Source organism: Lampetra planeri, chromosome 59 (genome assembly GCF_965212315.1).
Source record: "Lampetra planeri chromosome 59, kcLamPlan1.2.h2, whole genome shotgun sequence".
Lineage (NCBI taxonomy): Eukaryota > Metazoa > Chordata > Hyperoartia > Petromyzontiformes > Petromyzontidae > Lampetra > Lampetra planeri.
The window spans coordinates 3,034,870-3,051,292 of record NC_136165.1 but is presented as its reverse complement, the minus strand read 5'-3'; the positions used below and the strand labels follow the sequence as shown (position 1 = coordinate 3,051,292).

The 16,423-nt window shown below is 56.3% G+C and overlaps 1 protein-coding gene across 1 annotated transcript in view; it reads left to right on the top strand.

Annotated features, from left to right (window-relative positions):
- Positions 1–16,176, top strand: part of LHFPL2 (LHFPL tetraspan subfamily member 2) — a 61,308-nt gene extending 45,132 nt beyond the window's left edge. The window contains exons 2-3 of the mRNA XM_078618855.1: positions 12,812–13,472; positions 15,049–16,176. Coding sequence (XP_078474981.1) covers positions 12,821–13,472; positions 15,049–15,305 — 909 coding nt within the window. The 5' untranslated portion in view covers positions 12,812–12,820 and the 3' untranslated portion in view covers positions 15,306–16,176. The remainder of the gene's footprint in view (positions 1–12,811; positions 13,473–15,048) is intronic.
- The last annotated feature ends 247 nt before the right edge of the window (positions 16,177–16,423 follow it).

Sequence of the window (16,423 nt, the reverse complement as noted above, 5' to 3'; positions counted from 1 at the left end):
TCGCAGCCGTCCCGGCTGCAACAATTCCAAATAAAGGAACAATTACCCCTCGACCCCGTGTGTGCCTCATTTTTTTCAACAAAATGCAAATAGAAGAACAACAACAAGAACAACAACCATACCCCCGAAGGGAATGTCCGACGCACCCCCCCCCCCGCATAAATACGAAATCCGTAAGCACGTATGTACAACTAGCCAGGAACTCCCCCATCACACACAGCACACCCACGACACACAACGCACCCACAACACACACACCGCGCCCACACAACACAACACACTCAGTGTGCAAGGAGCACACCACCGACGCAGCATACAGTAACCATGACACGTGAAGGAAAATAAATTTTTTCTTTTTCTTCCTGCTGTATATTATAAGAGTCTGCGCATTTTAGCGCGCGTCCTTGCCGCAGGCCCGTCACACGGGGCAACCCCGGACGGCGGACCATCCGGTGGCGGCTGTCCCATGCGAGGTGAGGTCGCGATTGAAGTCGCGCGACTGTCGGCATCACCTGTGGGGGTTCCAGGGCGTGAGCCCGTCATTCCCGGTGCACCTGTGGGTGGGACAGCCGGCAACACATCAGGCGAGAGCAGCGACGGACCCTCCGAGTCGGTCGACCCCCCACATGCTTGGCCTCGCGTGCGTGGCGTGGGCCCCCGCACCGCAACAAACGGCTTCAGCCTAGAGGGGTGTACAAACCACCGGCGCCTCCCCCATTGGATTCGAACGCACTGAGGCCTCAAAACCTCAATAACCTCGACGGGGCCCCGCCACGGGCGTACGAGTTTAGAGGAGGTCGCGAGTGGTACCTGGGGACAGTGCAGCCATGCCCTGTCCCCCGGCTTCCACTGCAGCACGTGCGCGCGAGCCAGTCTGAGGCGCTCGTTCGCCTTCTGACGCCTGTCAGAATTTAGCCTCGCCGCATCCCGCGCCTCAGTCAGTTTGTCAAGGTTAAATTTAACGTGATCGTCCAATTTAGATTTGCCCAGCGGCACGGGGATCTGCAACTGTGCCCGAACAGGTGGGTCGGGTTCGCGGCCATACATAAGAAAGAAAGGTGAAAACCCCGTCGCAGCATGGGGAGCCAATCTGTATGCCGCTAGAACCCCTTGAATTTGTAAGTCCCAATCAGCCTGTGAGTCCGAAACTTGCTGCGACAACATAGACGTGATGGTGCGATGCAGACGCTCGACCATCCCGTCCGTTTGCGGGTGATAGGGGGAGGTTCGAATTTTTTTCGTTCCCAGGAGATCACAGACTTGTTTTAGGAGTTTCCCCGAAAAATTTCTACCCTGGTCGGTCAACAACCGCTCCGGGGCACCTTTGTCCATGACATAACCTTGGACAAAGGCGTCGACGATGGCTGCTGCCGACTGATTCGCCAGGGGCCAGGCCATAGGCCAGCGCGTAAAATATTCGACCCCAGTAAGCAAATATTTATTTCCCCTGGAGGTGGCGGGGAATGGCCCCAGAATATCCAGTGCGACCAGTTCATTTATTCTGGAGACCTGGATGGATTGTAAGGGCGGGTTCGACTCCCGTGCCGGTGGTTTGCGCTGCGCACACTGAGGGCATGCCGCCAACAGATCAGCGACATCCCTTGTCATACCCGGCCAAAAAAAATTCAGCTGAAGCAAGGCGAGTGTTTTCTGGGTACCTAGGTGGAGGAGGCGCTCATGAGCAGCCCACACCACCTTACCTCGTAGGCCAGAAGGGACCACCAGCCGGTGACGCTGGGATTTCCCGTCCCAATGCATAAGCAAGCCCGCATGGGTTTCCCATGCGTCGGCATGACCCGTCACACGCCCCCTCTCCCCGGCGCGACGACGCAACGCGAGGAGGGAGGCATCCTCCAACTGGAGGCGCCCCCATTCATCAACGGGCAATCCAAGCAGGGAATCTCTCCCCTGTTCGGCGATATCAATGGGGACTACCGTTTCATCGTCGGCGGCCGCCGCCAGGACCGGAACCATCACGTCCCCCACTGGCTTGCAACGCCCCGACCCCAGTAGACATGCGCATTCGGAGGCGGTTGGCATCCGTGACAGAGCGTCAGCGTTGGTGTGGCGAACGCCCTTACGATAAGTGGTTTCAAAACTGAAATCCTGGAGGACCTCCAGCCATCGGGACAATTGTCCCGATGGCTGTTGAACCTTCAGGGCGTACTGCAGTGCCGCATGATCTGTGCGGACGGTGAAATGCCGACCGTACAGATATGGGCGATACTGTTGGATGAAATAGACAATTGCCAACAGTTCCCTACGGGTGACACAATATCTTTGCTCCGTTGGAGACAACACCCGACTGCCGTACGCGACCACCCGTTCCACGCCGTCAACCACCTGGGAAAGCACGCCTCCAATACCCGTGTTGCTCGCGTCGGTGTCGAGCAAAAACGGCCTCGAAAAATCTGGGTAAATCAAGGGAGGAGCCTTCACCAGCGCGTCCCGAAGGGAGCAGAAAGCAGCTTCCTCATCCTGACCCCAGTGGAACCGAACCCCTTTAGAAGTTAACGCGTGTAGGGGTTTGGCAATTGTTGCAAAATTAGCGACGAAGCGTCGGTAATATGATGCGAAGCCAATAAAACTCCTGACCTCTCCCACCGAGGTGGGAGTCGGCCAGGAGCTGACACACTGCGTTTTGGCGGGATCGGTAGCAATACCCGAGCGCCCTACGATGTGCCCTAAATAACGCACCGACTCGCGTAACAAATGGCATTTTTGGGGCTTAAATTTCAAATTAGCAGCCCGCATCTTTAGGAAAACCGCCCGCAACCTCTGGAGATGTTCATCAAAAGTTTTACCAAAGACAATAACGTCATCCAAATAAATCAGGCACGATTCCCATTGCAATCCAGCCAAAACCAATTCCATCAATCGCTGGAAAGTTGCCGGCGCTGAGTGTAAGCCCATCGGCAACCGGTTGAATTGGAACAGGCCGTGCGGTGTACGGAAAGCAGTTTTAGGTTTAGAATCATCGTCCAGAGGAAGCTGCCAGAATCCCGAAAGTAAATCTAGTGTGGAGAAGAATCGCGCTCCCGCCAAAGCGTCCAGCGATTCGTCCATCCGTGGGAGCGGGTATGCGTCGGCAACCGAAATTTTATTAAGGCGCCGAAAATCCACGCAAAACCGCAACGAGCCGTCCTGCTTTTTAACCAGGACGATCGGCGCTCCCCACGGGCTGGTGGAGGGAGAAATGATGTCGGCGGCTAACATGTCATCAACAGCCGATTTGACATGGTCCTTTTCGGCGGGACTTAACCGAAACGGATTTTGGCGAATTGGCGCGCTGTCACCCGTCTCAATATGGTGACGCAGCAGGTGAGTGCAACCCAAATCATATTTATCACGACTGAAAACGTCGGAAAATTCCCTCAGTAGCGTTCTAAGCTGTTGGCGCTCTGAATTTGTCAGGTCCGTCGATCCCGCACAAAGCGCGTCGATCCACCCTTCATCGCTGTCCGAATGTGGGAGCATCCGGGAAGCAGTGCCAACGTGGTTCGCGACAGGTTCCTCGCAGGGCACTGGCGTCGCGTGAGCGAGCACCGTCCCTTGAGGAACCACCACCGTCTGCGATCCCACATTTAGGACCGCGATGAAAGGGTCCCCGTCCCCTCTTACGACGGTCTGGGCCGGAATCAAATGAGGCCCATTAACCCCGGCCCTAGACGGTCCCAGCAAAACACCCTGATCCCCTATGCCCTTAGCGAAGGGCTTACGAAGTTTGAGAGGCACTAGCATTTGAGCTCCCGGCGGCACACGAACAGTTTCAACGACGAACGCCGGTACCGTCGCGAACGCCGACCGAGCCGCCGCAGGGGATGGCAGGAACGCCATGCGCCGCCCCGATGGAAGCTCAATGCATCCTTGGTCGATCAAAATACGAATGGGCATTTTACCTAAGAAATCCGTCCCCAGCAGGCACGGAACCGCCAGCGAGGAGGAAACGAAAATCGGCCCCGACAATTTGATGTCCCCAATAGAAATTTGCGCTCGAATCTGTCCCATGATGCCGAGAGAGCCCCCGTTAGCGGCATAGAATGGGACGTTAACCGGCAGTAAAGGCCGGCTTTGTACGGGCAGAATATTGTAAATTAATTCCGAAATGATTGTCGCCGATGCCCCCGTATCGACCAAGATGCGTACTTCTACCCCGTCAATGTGTCCGACTACGGCCGACGACCCTGACGACGCGGCTACCACGCGATGGGCCAACACGGACCACTGTTTGGGCTCGATTTGAGTCCCCGCAGTGATCCGCGTTAGCCCCTCGCAACGCGACATCGGCCCCCCGTTTGTTGTGGTGCGAGAGCGTGCAACGGGTAGGTGCTTTGGCCAAACATGTGTGGTGCCGCGACTCGCCGGGTCATGTTGCTGGAGCTTGGGAGGAGGAGGCCCGGCGTCCCGTCGAGCCGTCGTCCCGCGCTGTCGAGGAGAGCGGCACCCCGAGGCGACGTGGCCCCGGACGCCGCAGTTGAAACACCGCGGGAGCCCCGGTGGAGACGACGGGCGGTTGAAACGGCTTGACCCGTCCCGGGCCGACCGTACTTCTTGCGCCTGTTGCCGTCGATGGTCGACGGCGAAGAGCTCCTCCGTCGGAAGGGTGGCTGCAGCCACCGCACGCCCTGCCGATGCCCTGCTGGCTTTCCGCCGCAGGGACAGAAGGTTGGCGTGAAGGAGGCGCGCCGCCTGAAGAGAGGTCATCTCGGCGTCCTCCTGTGCGACGACAGCGATGTCCAGGTCGTCTGCCAGGAGGAGTATTTTCTCCGTGACCATCGCGTCCACGCCATCGTCGTCCATACGGGGAAAAGCCGTCTTAGCCAGCGCTAGGAGGCTCGTCCTGTATGCCAGGGGCGACTCCTTCTCACCCCGCTTGCGCTCGTAGAACCGCTCTCTGCATTCCGCTGAAGGTCCATAGACCCCGGCCAGCAGCTGTAGTGCCTTCGGCAGAGTAGACCGCTTCTCTTTCGGCGCCGATGTGAGGGCGGCGAGCGCGTCTGCGTCGAGGAGCGCCGGCAGCGCGCAGAGGGCTTCATCGTCGGACCACCTTGCCATTTCTTGGTGGGCGATGAAGCGTCGCTGGAAGCCGCCCCAGTCGCCCTCTGCACCAACAAATTCTTTAAGCGGAGGCAGCCGTTGTTGTAGCGCAGCGTTCGCCTTGGACGTCTGTAGGCTGCTATCCCCGGGACTCGGCTGTGCGTCGGCGCGAATGGCAGATGGAATCGCCTGTCGCGGATGTGATGACGCTCCCTCCGCTGGAGATGACGCAGCTGTCCCAGCGAGAGCGGTGTCGGACCCAAGGTTGAGCCCGGCCACGCCCTCCGCAGCTGCCGTGACGATGGCGGGAAATTCAAAGCTTGAGTTTTCAGAAATGGCGGGAAGGCGCTCAGGTTGACGGCTCCCCTCGCCCCGTGGTGGACCACCAGCCCCCAGCCGCGTGATGTTTTCCAGCGTGGCGGCAGCGGCGTACAGTAGCTCCGCCAGTCTCTCGTGAGCCAGCCGTAGCGCGTCTGGCTGCGGCCCCTCTTCATGCCGATGCCCCGGTAGGAAGGCGTCGGCCCCCGGCTGCGCCATGTCTTGGTGAGCCGCCTCGGGCTCAACGACTTCAGCAGTGTCCTCCTCCGGTACTCTGGCTCGAGCTGTCTGACGTGTTTCCATGTCCGTAGTACTTCTGACACCAGATGAAGTACCGGTGAAGACGCTGGACACCCAGGTTGAGGCACACGTATATTTATTTTCAGCTTATCGGTACAGGACAACACTAGAGGGGGTAGCGGCCCCCTCACCCGGATAACTGGGGATACCCCCTAGCTAATCTCACCTATCCCCAAGTCCTCCTCTAACGAGCTAGGGGAGGCTAACTGGCCCGACACTGGTGAGTCGGGCTACGGTCTCCGGAGTCCCAGGGTCTAACCCTGGTTCACGGAACCACGCCTCTGGCTCGCTCCTCTGCAGCCCTGACAAGGGCGGCGTCGAGGGGAGTCCAGGGCTCTAGCTAGAGGATCTTCACTCTTCCTCCTTCGTTCCCAGACTGAGCCCCGAGCTCTCTTTGTCCTCCCCCTTTATACCCCCCAACAGGATCACAACCCCCCAGGCTGCCTGATGCGGACGTCGCTGCGGGCACCCCCCCCGTGTACTCCCGTAACTCCGCCCACTGTGTTTGTTACCCATTGGATCGTATGCACTTACAGCCCTCCCGTAACAGCCCTACACCTGTGACAGGGGGTCATAGAAGGCATCTGACTCATCGGCTTTGCCTGCATCCCTCCACGGATGTTCGTCTTCGGTGGGGGCATAAGTAACCACGACCACCACTCCTCACCTCCGGTTGATGGGAAGGCGAGCCCAAAGTAGCCTGGGGCTTACCGCTTCCCACACCTCACCGCCACGCTCCCACGCCCCCTTCATGTTGTTTGGCAGTCTCCTGCCCCGAGTAGAGGACTGTCCACCCCTCATGGTGGCAGGAGCCAGAGCCGGTCCACCGGACCTCCTGAATACCACAGAGATCCAGGCAGTACCGGTCCAGCTCCCGACAGAGGAGTGGCAGCCTCTCCTCCGTAGTGAGCGTTGAAACATTCCACGTTGCCACCCGCAGTGGTTTTTTGTTGTTTCTGGAGGAGCCCCAAGGGTAAGGATTCAGTCTCCTGGCTCCGCCAAATCGGGTTTGGCCAGGAGACGTCATAGACGCCTGTCCCCCCCGGGGCCTCCGGCACAAGCTTAATTAGATATGTTAGACGTGGTTTTGTGGTAATTCATTGAAGGTGGAGGGTTACCAGCCCCTCGCACCCGTCCAGAGCCCCCTTTTGGCCACTGTGGTGGTTACAAACGCCATGAGGGGAATGGCCAATCGGAATTGGCCCTCCCCCCACGGCACTACTCACCACATCATTGTCATCTAACACCAACTAGGAGGTCGGGGGTTGTTTTTGCCGGACAACACACATATCACAACCACCACACACACCAACATCACCACCACCACACACACCACCACACAAACCACCACACACACCACCACACATACCACCACCACACACACCAACATCACCACCATCACACACAACACCACACACACCACCACACACACCACCAACATCACCACCACCACACACACACATCACCACCACCACACACACCACCACCACACACACCACCGCCACCAACACACACCAACATCACCACCAACACACACGCCACCATCACACCATCAACAAAACCACACACACCACCACGCATACCACCACCACACATACCACCACCACACACACCACCGCCACCAACACACACCACCGCCACCAACACACACCAACATCACCACCATCACACACACCACCATCACACACCAACACACACGCCACCATCACACCATCAACACCACCACACACACCACCACACACACACACCAACATCACCACCAACACACACGCCACCATCAACACCACCACCACCACACACACCACCACACACACACACACACCAACACTACCATCACCACCAGCACACCCCAAGCACCCAAAACTGAAGTCATTTTGAACAAAACAGCGAATAATGTCGAGGTGGGGGCAGGGGGCTGGGGGTGTGTGGATATTGAGTTACGAAACGCAGAGTGGACGCCGCAGGGAATGAAACCATTCCAGTCACGCTTACACTGCGGTGGGGGGCCCGGGTGGTGGGGGGCCCTGGGTGGTGAGGAGGGGCCCCCCAGTTTACACTGCGTTTGGGGGGCCCTGGGTGGTGAGTGGGGGCCCCCCACTGTACACTGCGACGAGGGGGGGAGGGCTGTGACACATTTTGGGGCACTTGGAGGACGCATCAGCAATTTGTTTTGTTTCCTCGTTCACTGGTGACGCTGCTTTCTCGTAGAGACGCAGTCGGACAGCGGCGAGGAGTCTTGTGGTCGCAGTGAGTCACTCACTCACTCACGTGTGTGTGTGAGTGTGTGACGTGTGGGTGCGTGTGTGTCATCTACAGCCAGTCAACATCATGGCACCAGCTGGGTCTGTTCCTTGACCACTCGCTCACTCACTCACGTGTGAGTGAGTGAGTGACGCTTGCCTGGGTGCGTGTCATTGACAATCGGTCAACCAATGGCACCAGCTGGGGTCTGTTCCTTGACCACTCACTCACTCACTCACGTGTGTGAGTGTGTGCCGTGTGGGTGGGTGCATGTGTGTCATCTACAGCCAGTCAACATCATGGCACCAGCTGGGGTCTGTTCCTTGACCACTCGCTCACTCACGTGTATGTGAGTGAGTGACGCGTGCGTGGGTGCGTGTCATTGACAATCGGTCAACCAATGGCACCAGCTGGGGTCTGTTACTTGACCACTCGCTCACTCACGTGTGTGAGTGTGAGTGACGCTTGCCTGGGTGCGTGGGTGTCATCTACAGCCAGTCAACATCATGGCACCAGCTGGGGTCTGTACCTTGACCACTCGCTCACTCACGTGTGTGAGTGTGAGTGACGCTTGCCTGGGTGCGTGGGTGTCATCTACAGCCAGTCAACATCATGGCACCAGCTGGGGTCTGTACCTTGACCACTCGCTCACTCACGTGTGTGAGTGTGAGTGACGCTTGCCTGGGTGCGTGGGTGTCATCTACAGCCAGTCAACATCATGGCACCAGCTGGGGTCTGTACCTTGACCACTCGCTCACTCACGTGTGATTTATTTTCATTTATTATTATTTTTAATAATAAATGAAAATAAATCAATTGATTTATTTTCAATTGACTTATTTTCATTTATTATTATTTTTTATAATAAATGAAAATTATTATTTTTTATAATAAATGAAAATAAATCAATTGAAAATAAATCAATTGATTTATTTTCATTAATTATTATTTTTTACCTACGTGACTTTACCGAAAAAACCTCAGAGTACGAATCCTTGCAGTCGCGAAAGCTTCAAGTCTAGAATCAGTGACGATTATCTGAACCGTTTCCTGGGCCTCCCCAAGCTCGGCTCAGCGTTACGCGAGTACCTGGTGCGGTGTGTAGTGAACATGGCCAACAGGGAGACAAAGGTGGCCAGGGGTGGTGCTGCACATCCAGCACTTCAGGATCTGAATATTTATGCTGAAGAAATCTGATGAGCAATCAAGCTCTTTTGTCACGGACGACAAGTAAATACTTGTCACGCAATGTCTGTTAAAGCTATACGGGGGGGGATCTTTGTCTTTGTTGAGCAGCGACGCACCCAGCTGTAACATTCAGGAAACACGGACAGATCATTTCTGTAAACCGAACTAAATTGTGTAAGAATTCCGTTTTCATTTGACACAACCGCAGATCCGGGGTGACGGCATCTAGTGGTGAGAGAGCCCACGGGTTCCACCTCCAACATCTCTTCCTTTCCTCCGCGGAGTTCGTTTGATAATTTCTCCCCCTGGATTCCTGCCTGCCTGGCTGGCTTGCGCGTGGGGCGGGGGTGATGACGTCACCGCCACAGCTGCGGCGGTGACGTCATCACCCGCACCCCGCAGTGTCGAGCCCAGGAGTTTCGTGGGGTCGTGTTGACGTCATCACCCCCACCCCCACCCTCTACCCCCGGGCCGTGTATCGATAAGCTCTCGTACTCTCTCACACTCGATTGGACAAAAGTTTTGCTGGCTGGCTGGCTGCAGGGAGGGGCGGATGGTCGCTCACGTGCCAGGGATGTGCAGGCTGACAGTTTCTTTAAATGTCAATATACACCAATGGTTATAGCTTTTTTTTTTGCTTACGGTTTTGACACATTTTTGAGAAAAATCTCAAAAGTCATCGATCACTAGTGGTTCTTTTTCGGTTTAAAGCTTTCGTGACTGCAGGGATTCATCTTCTTGGTTCTTTCGGGAAAGTCACGTAGAGTGGAAATAATAAAATAATAAAAATAAAACATAATAAAATAATTCTCACGACGTTTCGGCCACAACGCAAGCAGCCGTCCTCAGGTGAAGAACAGGTCTGTCGAGAAGACAGACCTGTTCGACAGACCTGTTCGACAGACCTGTTCTCCACCTGAGGACGGCTGCTTGCGTTGTGGCCGAAACGTCGTGAGAATTATTTTATTATGTTTTATTTTTATTATTTTGTTATTTCCATTCTACGTGACTTGACCGAAAGAACCAAGAACACAGTGGTTCTTCTTCTTAACCTGGGGGCATGCACCCCCTGGGGGTGCGAGATGCCCTTTCTGGGGGGACGCGAGACATGGGCGGATTTTTTTTTTTCATCGAAACACACATGAAGCACGGGGGCACGTCAGTAAAACTTACTTTGTTTCATCAAACCCCGCGTATGTATTGACACTATACTTTTTGGTCGCAAGAACCACTGGTCTATGACATAACCAATATTTTGGGGGTCTGCGAAGCTTCACCCCCCCCCCAACACACACACACCTTTCCACTATCGCGTGTGACTTGGTGCGATTGTGCGGTGAGCGAACTCGAGTCCTTGGGAGGCCGTTGAGATTCCGTCATGAATCGGTGTCTTCCACGCAGCATCCTCCTCCTGCTCAAACATCTCTTGGCGCTGTCGGTGAAACGTCATTTCCTCTCCGGATTCCGACGATGTCTCCTCCTTTCAAAAATCAGAATCCTTACGAGTTGCCTACTCACCCTGGAGGAATCCGTGGAGACGTGAAGTTATTTTTCACGCGTGTCCCGCAGAAGTCGCAACCGGGTACCCGATACCCGTACCCTACCCGATACCCGGCTACCCGACCCTGGTGCGGCCGGGTACGGGTACGGGTAGGCCGTGGGTCACTGGTGAGTCACCGTTTGTCACTCATTTCCCAACGTCTTGTCTCTTCTCACAATTCAAGTTCCTAGAATCAACCCACCCACCACTGGAACATGGCTTCATCCCAGAGGTCGCAATCGGGTACCTGTACCCGTACCCTACCCGATACCCGGCCGGGTACGGGTAGCCGGGTATCGGGTAGGGTACGTGTACCTGTTTGCGACCCTGGTGCGGCCGGGTACGGGTACGGCTAAGGAATCAAAACCCGTTTGCGACCTCTGGTGTCCGGCAAACACCTCTCGTGCCTCCCCGTGTCTCCCCCACCACCCGCCCCGTCTCCCCGTGTCTCCCCCCCCACCCGCCCCGTCTCCCCGTGTCTCCACGGGACTTACCCATTTGCCAGGTGATTGTCAGGTGCCATTTCCTGCTCTCGATTATTTCGTAATTACAATAATTTCGACCTGAAATCGGCCAATTGATGAGTGTGCACATGCGGGAGATAACCCACGTGTGTTGCGAGGGAGCAACGCTCGATCCCACACAGAAGGGGCAGACGAGACCAGTCTGCACTTTTGCTGGCGGGCCAGGGTAAGGGCACCTCCTCGACGCCCGCTCACGAGAAGGGAGATGGAGCTTCACGTCGTTTTAGGTGACCCGCCAATCCCTCGCCTCCACGACGCTGGATTCCACGCTGCGCGCGTAGCCACCACCGCCCGGCTAGACAGACTCTGCTCGTGACTCCTCCGATGCTGTCTGCGTGTCTCCAAGTGTCCCCGCGCAGTGTACATGTACGGCGCCACGGTGGCGAAATGTTAACTACCTCGCCTGGTATGCAGGAGGTCGTAGGTTACATTCCGACCCTGACGCCTGCTGCTGTATATTTGGAGTTTGCGTGTCTCTATCATCATCATCACGGTGGCTAGGAGATGTTAACTACCTCGCCTGGTATGCAGGAGGTCGTAGGTTACATTCCGACCCTGACGCCTGCTGTATATTTGGAGTTTGCGGTGTCTCTCTATCATCATCACGGTGGCTAGGAGATGTTAACTACCTCGCCTGGTGTGCAGGAGGTCGTGGGTTCAATTCCGACCCTGACGCCTGCTGCTGTATATTTGGAGTTTGCGTGTCTCTCTCATCATCATCATCACGGTGGCTAGGAGATGTTAACTACCTCGCCTGGTATGTGGGAGGTCGTGGGTTCAATTTCGACCCTGATGCCTGCTGCATATTTGGGGTTTGTCGTGTCTCCCTCTCCCCATGGTCGCGTGGATTTTTCTCCGAGTCCTCTGGTTTTTCCCTCCACATTAAGAATCAACATCACGCGTTTCAGAGTATTTGGCTGCTATGAATACCCACGCGATAAACCACTTCGTTGAGCTATCATTTGTGGTCAGGTCGCTTCTGAAAACAATACATTTATAGCTCAATGGGCCTTACCTGGTAAAGTAAAAAAGTGTACAGTTTAGTGTATAGTGTAGTGTATAGTGTGTAGTGTATAGTGTATAGTTTAGTGTATAGTTTAGTGTATAGTTTAGTGTATAGTTTAGTGTATAGTGTGTAGTGTATAGTGTGTAGTGTATAGTGTATAGTTTAGTGTATAGTTTAGTGTATAGTTTAGTGTATAGTGTGTAGTGTTTAGTGTATAGTTTAGTGTATAGTGTAGTGTATAGTGTATAGTTTAGTGTATAGTGTGTAGTGTATAGTGTATAGTTTAGTGTATAGTTTAGTGTATAGTGTAGTGTATAGTGTATAGTTTAGTGTATAGTGTGTAGTGTATAGTGTATAGTTTAGTGTATAGTTTATAGTTTAGTGTATAGTGTGTAGTGTATAGTGTATAGTTTAATGTATAGTTTAGTGTATAGTTTAGTGTATAGTTTAGTGTATAGTTTAGTTTATAGTTTAGTTTATAGTTTAGTGTATAGTGTAGTGTATAATTTAGTGTATAGTTTAGTGGTATCTCTGTCAGACCTCCACCACCTGCCAGCTGATGGTCACGTGCTGTCCCACTGCTCCAGACTCGCGTTTCCTCCGATCCCGTCTCGTCTCACGTCTCCTCCCCCCCCCCCCCCGTGGTGTCTCCGCCAGACCTCCGCCATGTGCCAGGTGATCGTCACGTGCCGCTCGCTGCTGTGGACGCTGCTCAGCATCGCCACGGCCTTCGCCGAGATGGCCGCGTTCCTCAGCACCGAGTGGCTCATCGGTGAGGAGGCCGGCACCGGCGGCGTCGGCGTCGCCGGCGGTGGAATCGGCGGCGGGGTCGTCGCCAACCGCTCCACCGTTCGTGCCGCCGCCGGCCCGGCGGACATCCTCGGTCAGCCGCCATCTCCGGCGACTCACCACCACAACCACCACAACCACCGCAACCAGCAGCACCGTCACCACAACCACAGCCACCACAACCACCACCAGCTGGACGACGCGGCGGCCCCCCACCATCTCGCGGTGTCGCCGGTTGCCGCGGGCGGCGGCGGCGCGTCGGCGTACCGTCCCTCGCTGGGCGTCTACAACCGGTGCCGGATGGTGCGCCCCGCGGGGCCCGGCGGGGAGGCGGAGGAGTCGTGCGGGCCGTACGCCGCCTCGTTTGGCGAGCTGGCCAGCGGCCTGTGGCAGGCGAGCGCCGTGTTCCTGGGCGCGGCGCTGCTGCTGCTGGCGCTGCTGGCGCTCAGCTCCGTGCTGTCGCTGTGCGTGCAGAGCGTCGCTCGCAAGAGCATCTTCAACGTGTGCGGCCTGGTGCAGGCTGTCGCCGGTGAGTGGTGCGGCGCGGTGTGGCGATGGTGTGGTGACGCGGTGTGCGGCCTGGTGCAGGCTTTAGCCGGTGGTGACACACGGTGTGGCGATGGTGAGGTGACGCATGGTGTGGCGATGGTGTGGTGACGCGGCGTGGTGTGGCGATGGTGTGGTGATGCGCGGTGTGGCGATGGTGTGGTGACGCGGCGCGATGCTGCGGTGTGCGGCCTGGTGCAGGCTGTCGCCGGTGGTGACGCGGTGCGATGTGACGTGGTGTGATTGGCACCACGGTGGCTAGGAGATGTTAACTACCTCGCCTGGTATTGCAGGAGGCCGTGGGTTCGATCCCGACCCTGACGCCCGCTGTATATTTGGAGTGTGCGTGTCTGTTTCTCTCCCCGTGGTGGTATGGATTTTTCTCCGGTTTTGCCCTCCACATTTAGAATGGACATCAACACGCGTTTAGAGCATTTTGCTGCGATACATTTCCACGCGATGATGAGCCACTTCGTTGAGCTCTCACGTGAGGCCAGTTCGCTTCCGAAACGGAGCCACATAGCTCAGTGGGCCTTACCTAGCAAAATAAAATAAAATTGTTTACAAAAACAAAAATCTAAACAAATTTCTCTAGAACTGCTTGTCGCGTTTAGTTCGTTGTCCTTCCCCAGCACCTTTGATGATCACGGTTGGCCACGCACGGTGTGAAAGGAGTTCAACATGCGTACGCACACACGTAAAAACAGGACGTGTGTATGGGAGAGAGAGATGATGGGGGGGGGGGTGTACCGTTGAATCAAGCGGCAGCAGCAGCAGCAATTCCTGGGATCTCGTGGGGAAGGAAACTTGGGTTGTGAATAATGACACGGCCAATTAAGCTAATCACCGGAAGTGTGTGTGTTTACACACACACACACGTGCTGATAACGGCCGCAGCCACAACGCACACCGATTGGCTGAGACTCAGATGATGATGATGATAATCATTAACGACGATTATAAAAGTCGTTCGTTTCATCTTCTTGGTTCTTCCGGTAAAGTCACGTAGAAGGGAAGTAATAAAATAATAAGAATAAAACATAATGTTTTATTTTTATTATAAAATAATTATTATAAAATAATAAAAATAAAACAAAACCTGAACCTCGCCCCTCAACCCTCACCCTTCATCCCTCAACCCTCAACTCCCACCCCTCAACCCTAACCCCCCCATTCCTCCACCCCTCACCCCCCCCCCCACCCCTCACCCATTAACCTTCACCCCTCAACCTTCACCCCTCAACCCTCACCCCTCAACCCTCACCCCTCAACCCTCACCCCTCACCCCTCAACCCTCACCCCTCAACCCTCACCCCCCAACCCTCACCCCCCACCCCTCACCCCTCAACCCTCACCCCTCACCCCCACCCCTGACCCCTCACCCCTCAACCCTCAACCCTCACCCCTCAACCCCCACCCCTCACCCCTCAACCCTCACCCCTCACCCATCATACCTCACCCCTCAACCCTCACCCCTCAACCCTCACCCCTCAACCCCCACCCCTCAACTTTAACCCCTCGCTCCCCCCCCCCCCCACCGCCCCCACCCCCCTCCCCAGGCCTGCTGCTGCTGCTGGGCCTGGTGCTGTACGCGGCGGGCTGGGGCTCGCCGCGCGTCCGCGACCTCTGCGGCCCTGGCGCGGGCCCCTTCCGCCCGGCCTTCTGCTCGCTCGGCTGGGCCTTCTACTCGGCGCTGGGCGCCACCGTGGGGGCCTTCGCGTGCGCCGTGCTCTCCGCGCAGGCCGAGGTGGCCACCTCCAGCGACGAGGTGCAGGAGGCCATCGACGAGGGCAAGACCCTCATCTGCCTGCCCTGATGACGGCGGCGGTGACGGTGGCGGCGGCGGCGGCGGTGATGATGACGGCGGCGGCGATGATGGCGGCGGCGATTAAGGATTCTACATTTCTGCGCGGCGTGATAGGGACACGTGGGGTTGGTGGTGGTGATGACGACGACGACGACGATGGTGGTGGTGGTGGTGACGACGATGATGATGGTGGTGGTGGCGATGGCTACCAACATTCCCTGGAGGCATGACGCGTAGGGGGGGACCACGTGGGGATGATGACGACGACGACGACGATGATGGTGGTGCCTGCCAGAATGTCTTGGAGGCTCAGCCAGGTGACAATGATGATGATCGTGGCCCGTGCGTTCGATGGAGGCCGCCCTCCGTTGCTCCAAGAGTGGCATCTCACGTCCCGTCTCAAATATAATGTGAAAGGGCATCCCCAGCGGCAGCTGCTCCTACTGCTGCTGCTGTCATCTCTGGCTAGCAACACTTCTGGGAGGCTGAACAAGGCGATGGTGACGATGGTGACGATGGTGACGATGGTGGCGATGGTGACGATGGCGACGATGGCGACGATGGCGACAATGGCGACGATGGCGACGATGGCGACGATGGTGACGATGGCGACGATGGCGACGATGGTGACGATGATTAAGGCGCACAGTTTCTGGGAGGCTCAACCAGCGACACACGGAGGGGTGGCGATGGCGGTGGTCACAGTGATGGCGACGACGATGGTGGTGGGGCCAAGCGTGGGTGTTCGCTTTAGTTGAAGGTTGGGGGGGGGGGGGGGTGGTTTTGACGGTCGCGCGAGAGGACATACGCGGCGGTGGCAGCGATGTAACACGGCAGCGCTGCAAGCGGGTTGCAGCGCGCCAAAGTTGGTCAATTCTGGGCCCGGAGCGGGAGGGGGGGGGCACGTAACGGGGGGGGGGGGGGCACGTGGTGGGGGGGGGGCCCGTCCAGCCAGCGACAGCCATGGGGCAGAGCCCTCCCGCGAGCGAGCCTTCAGACTCCTCGTTGAGGCTTGCCACACACACCCGCCCCCCAAGGCCTCTCTCTCTCCCCGAGTGAATGACATTTCTATATATACACACATTATATATTATCGTTGTTATTTATTTTGTTTGTTTTGTAGAATT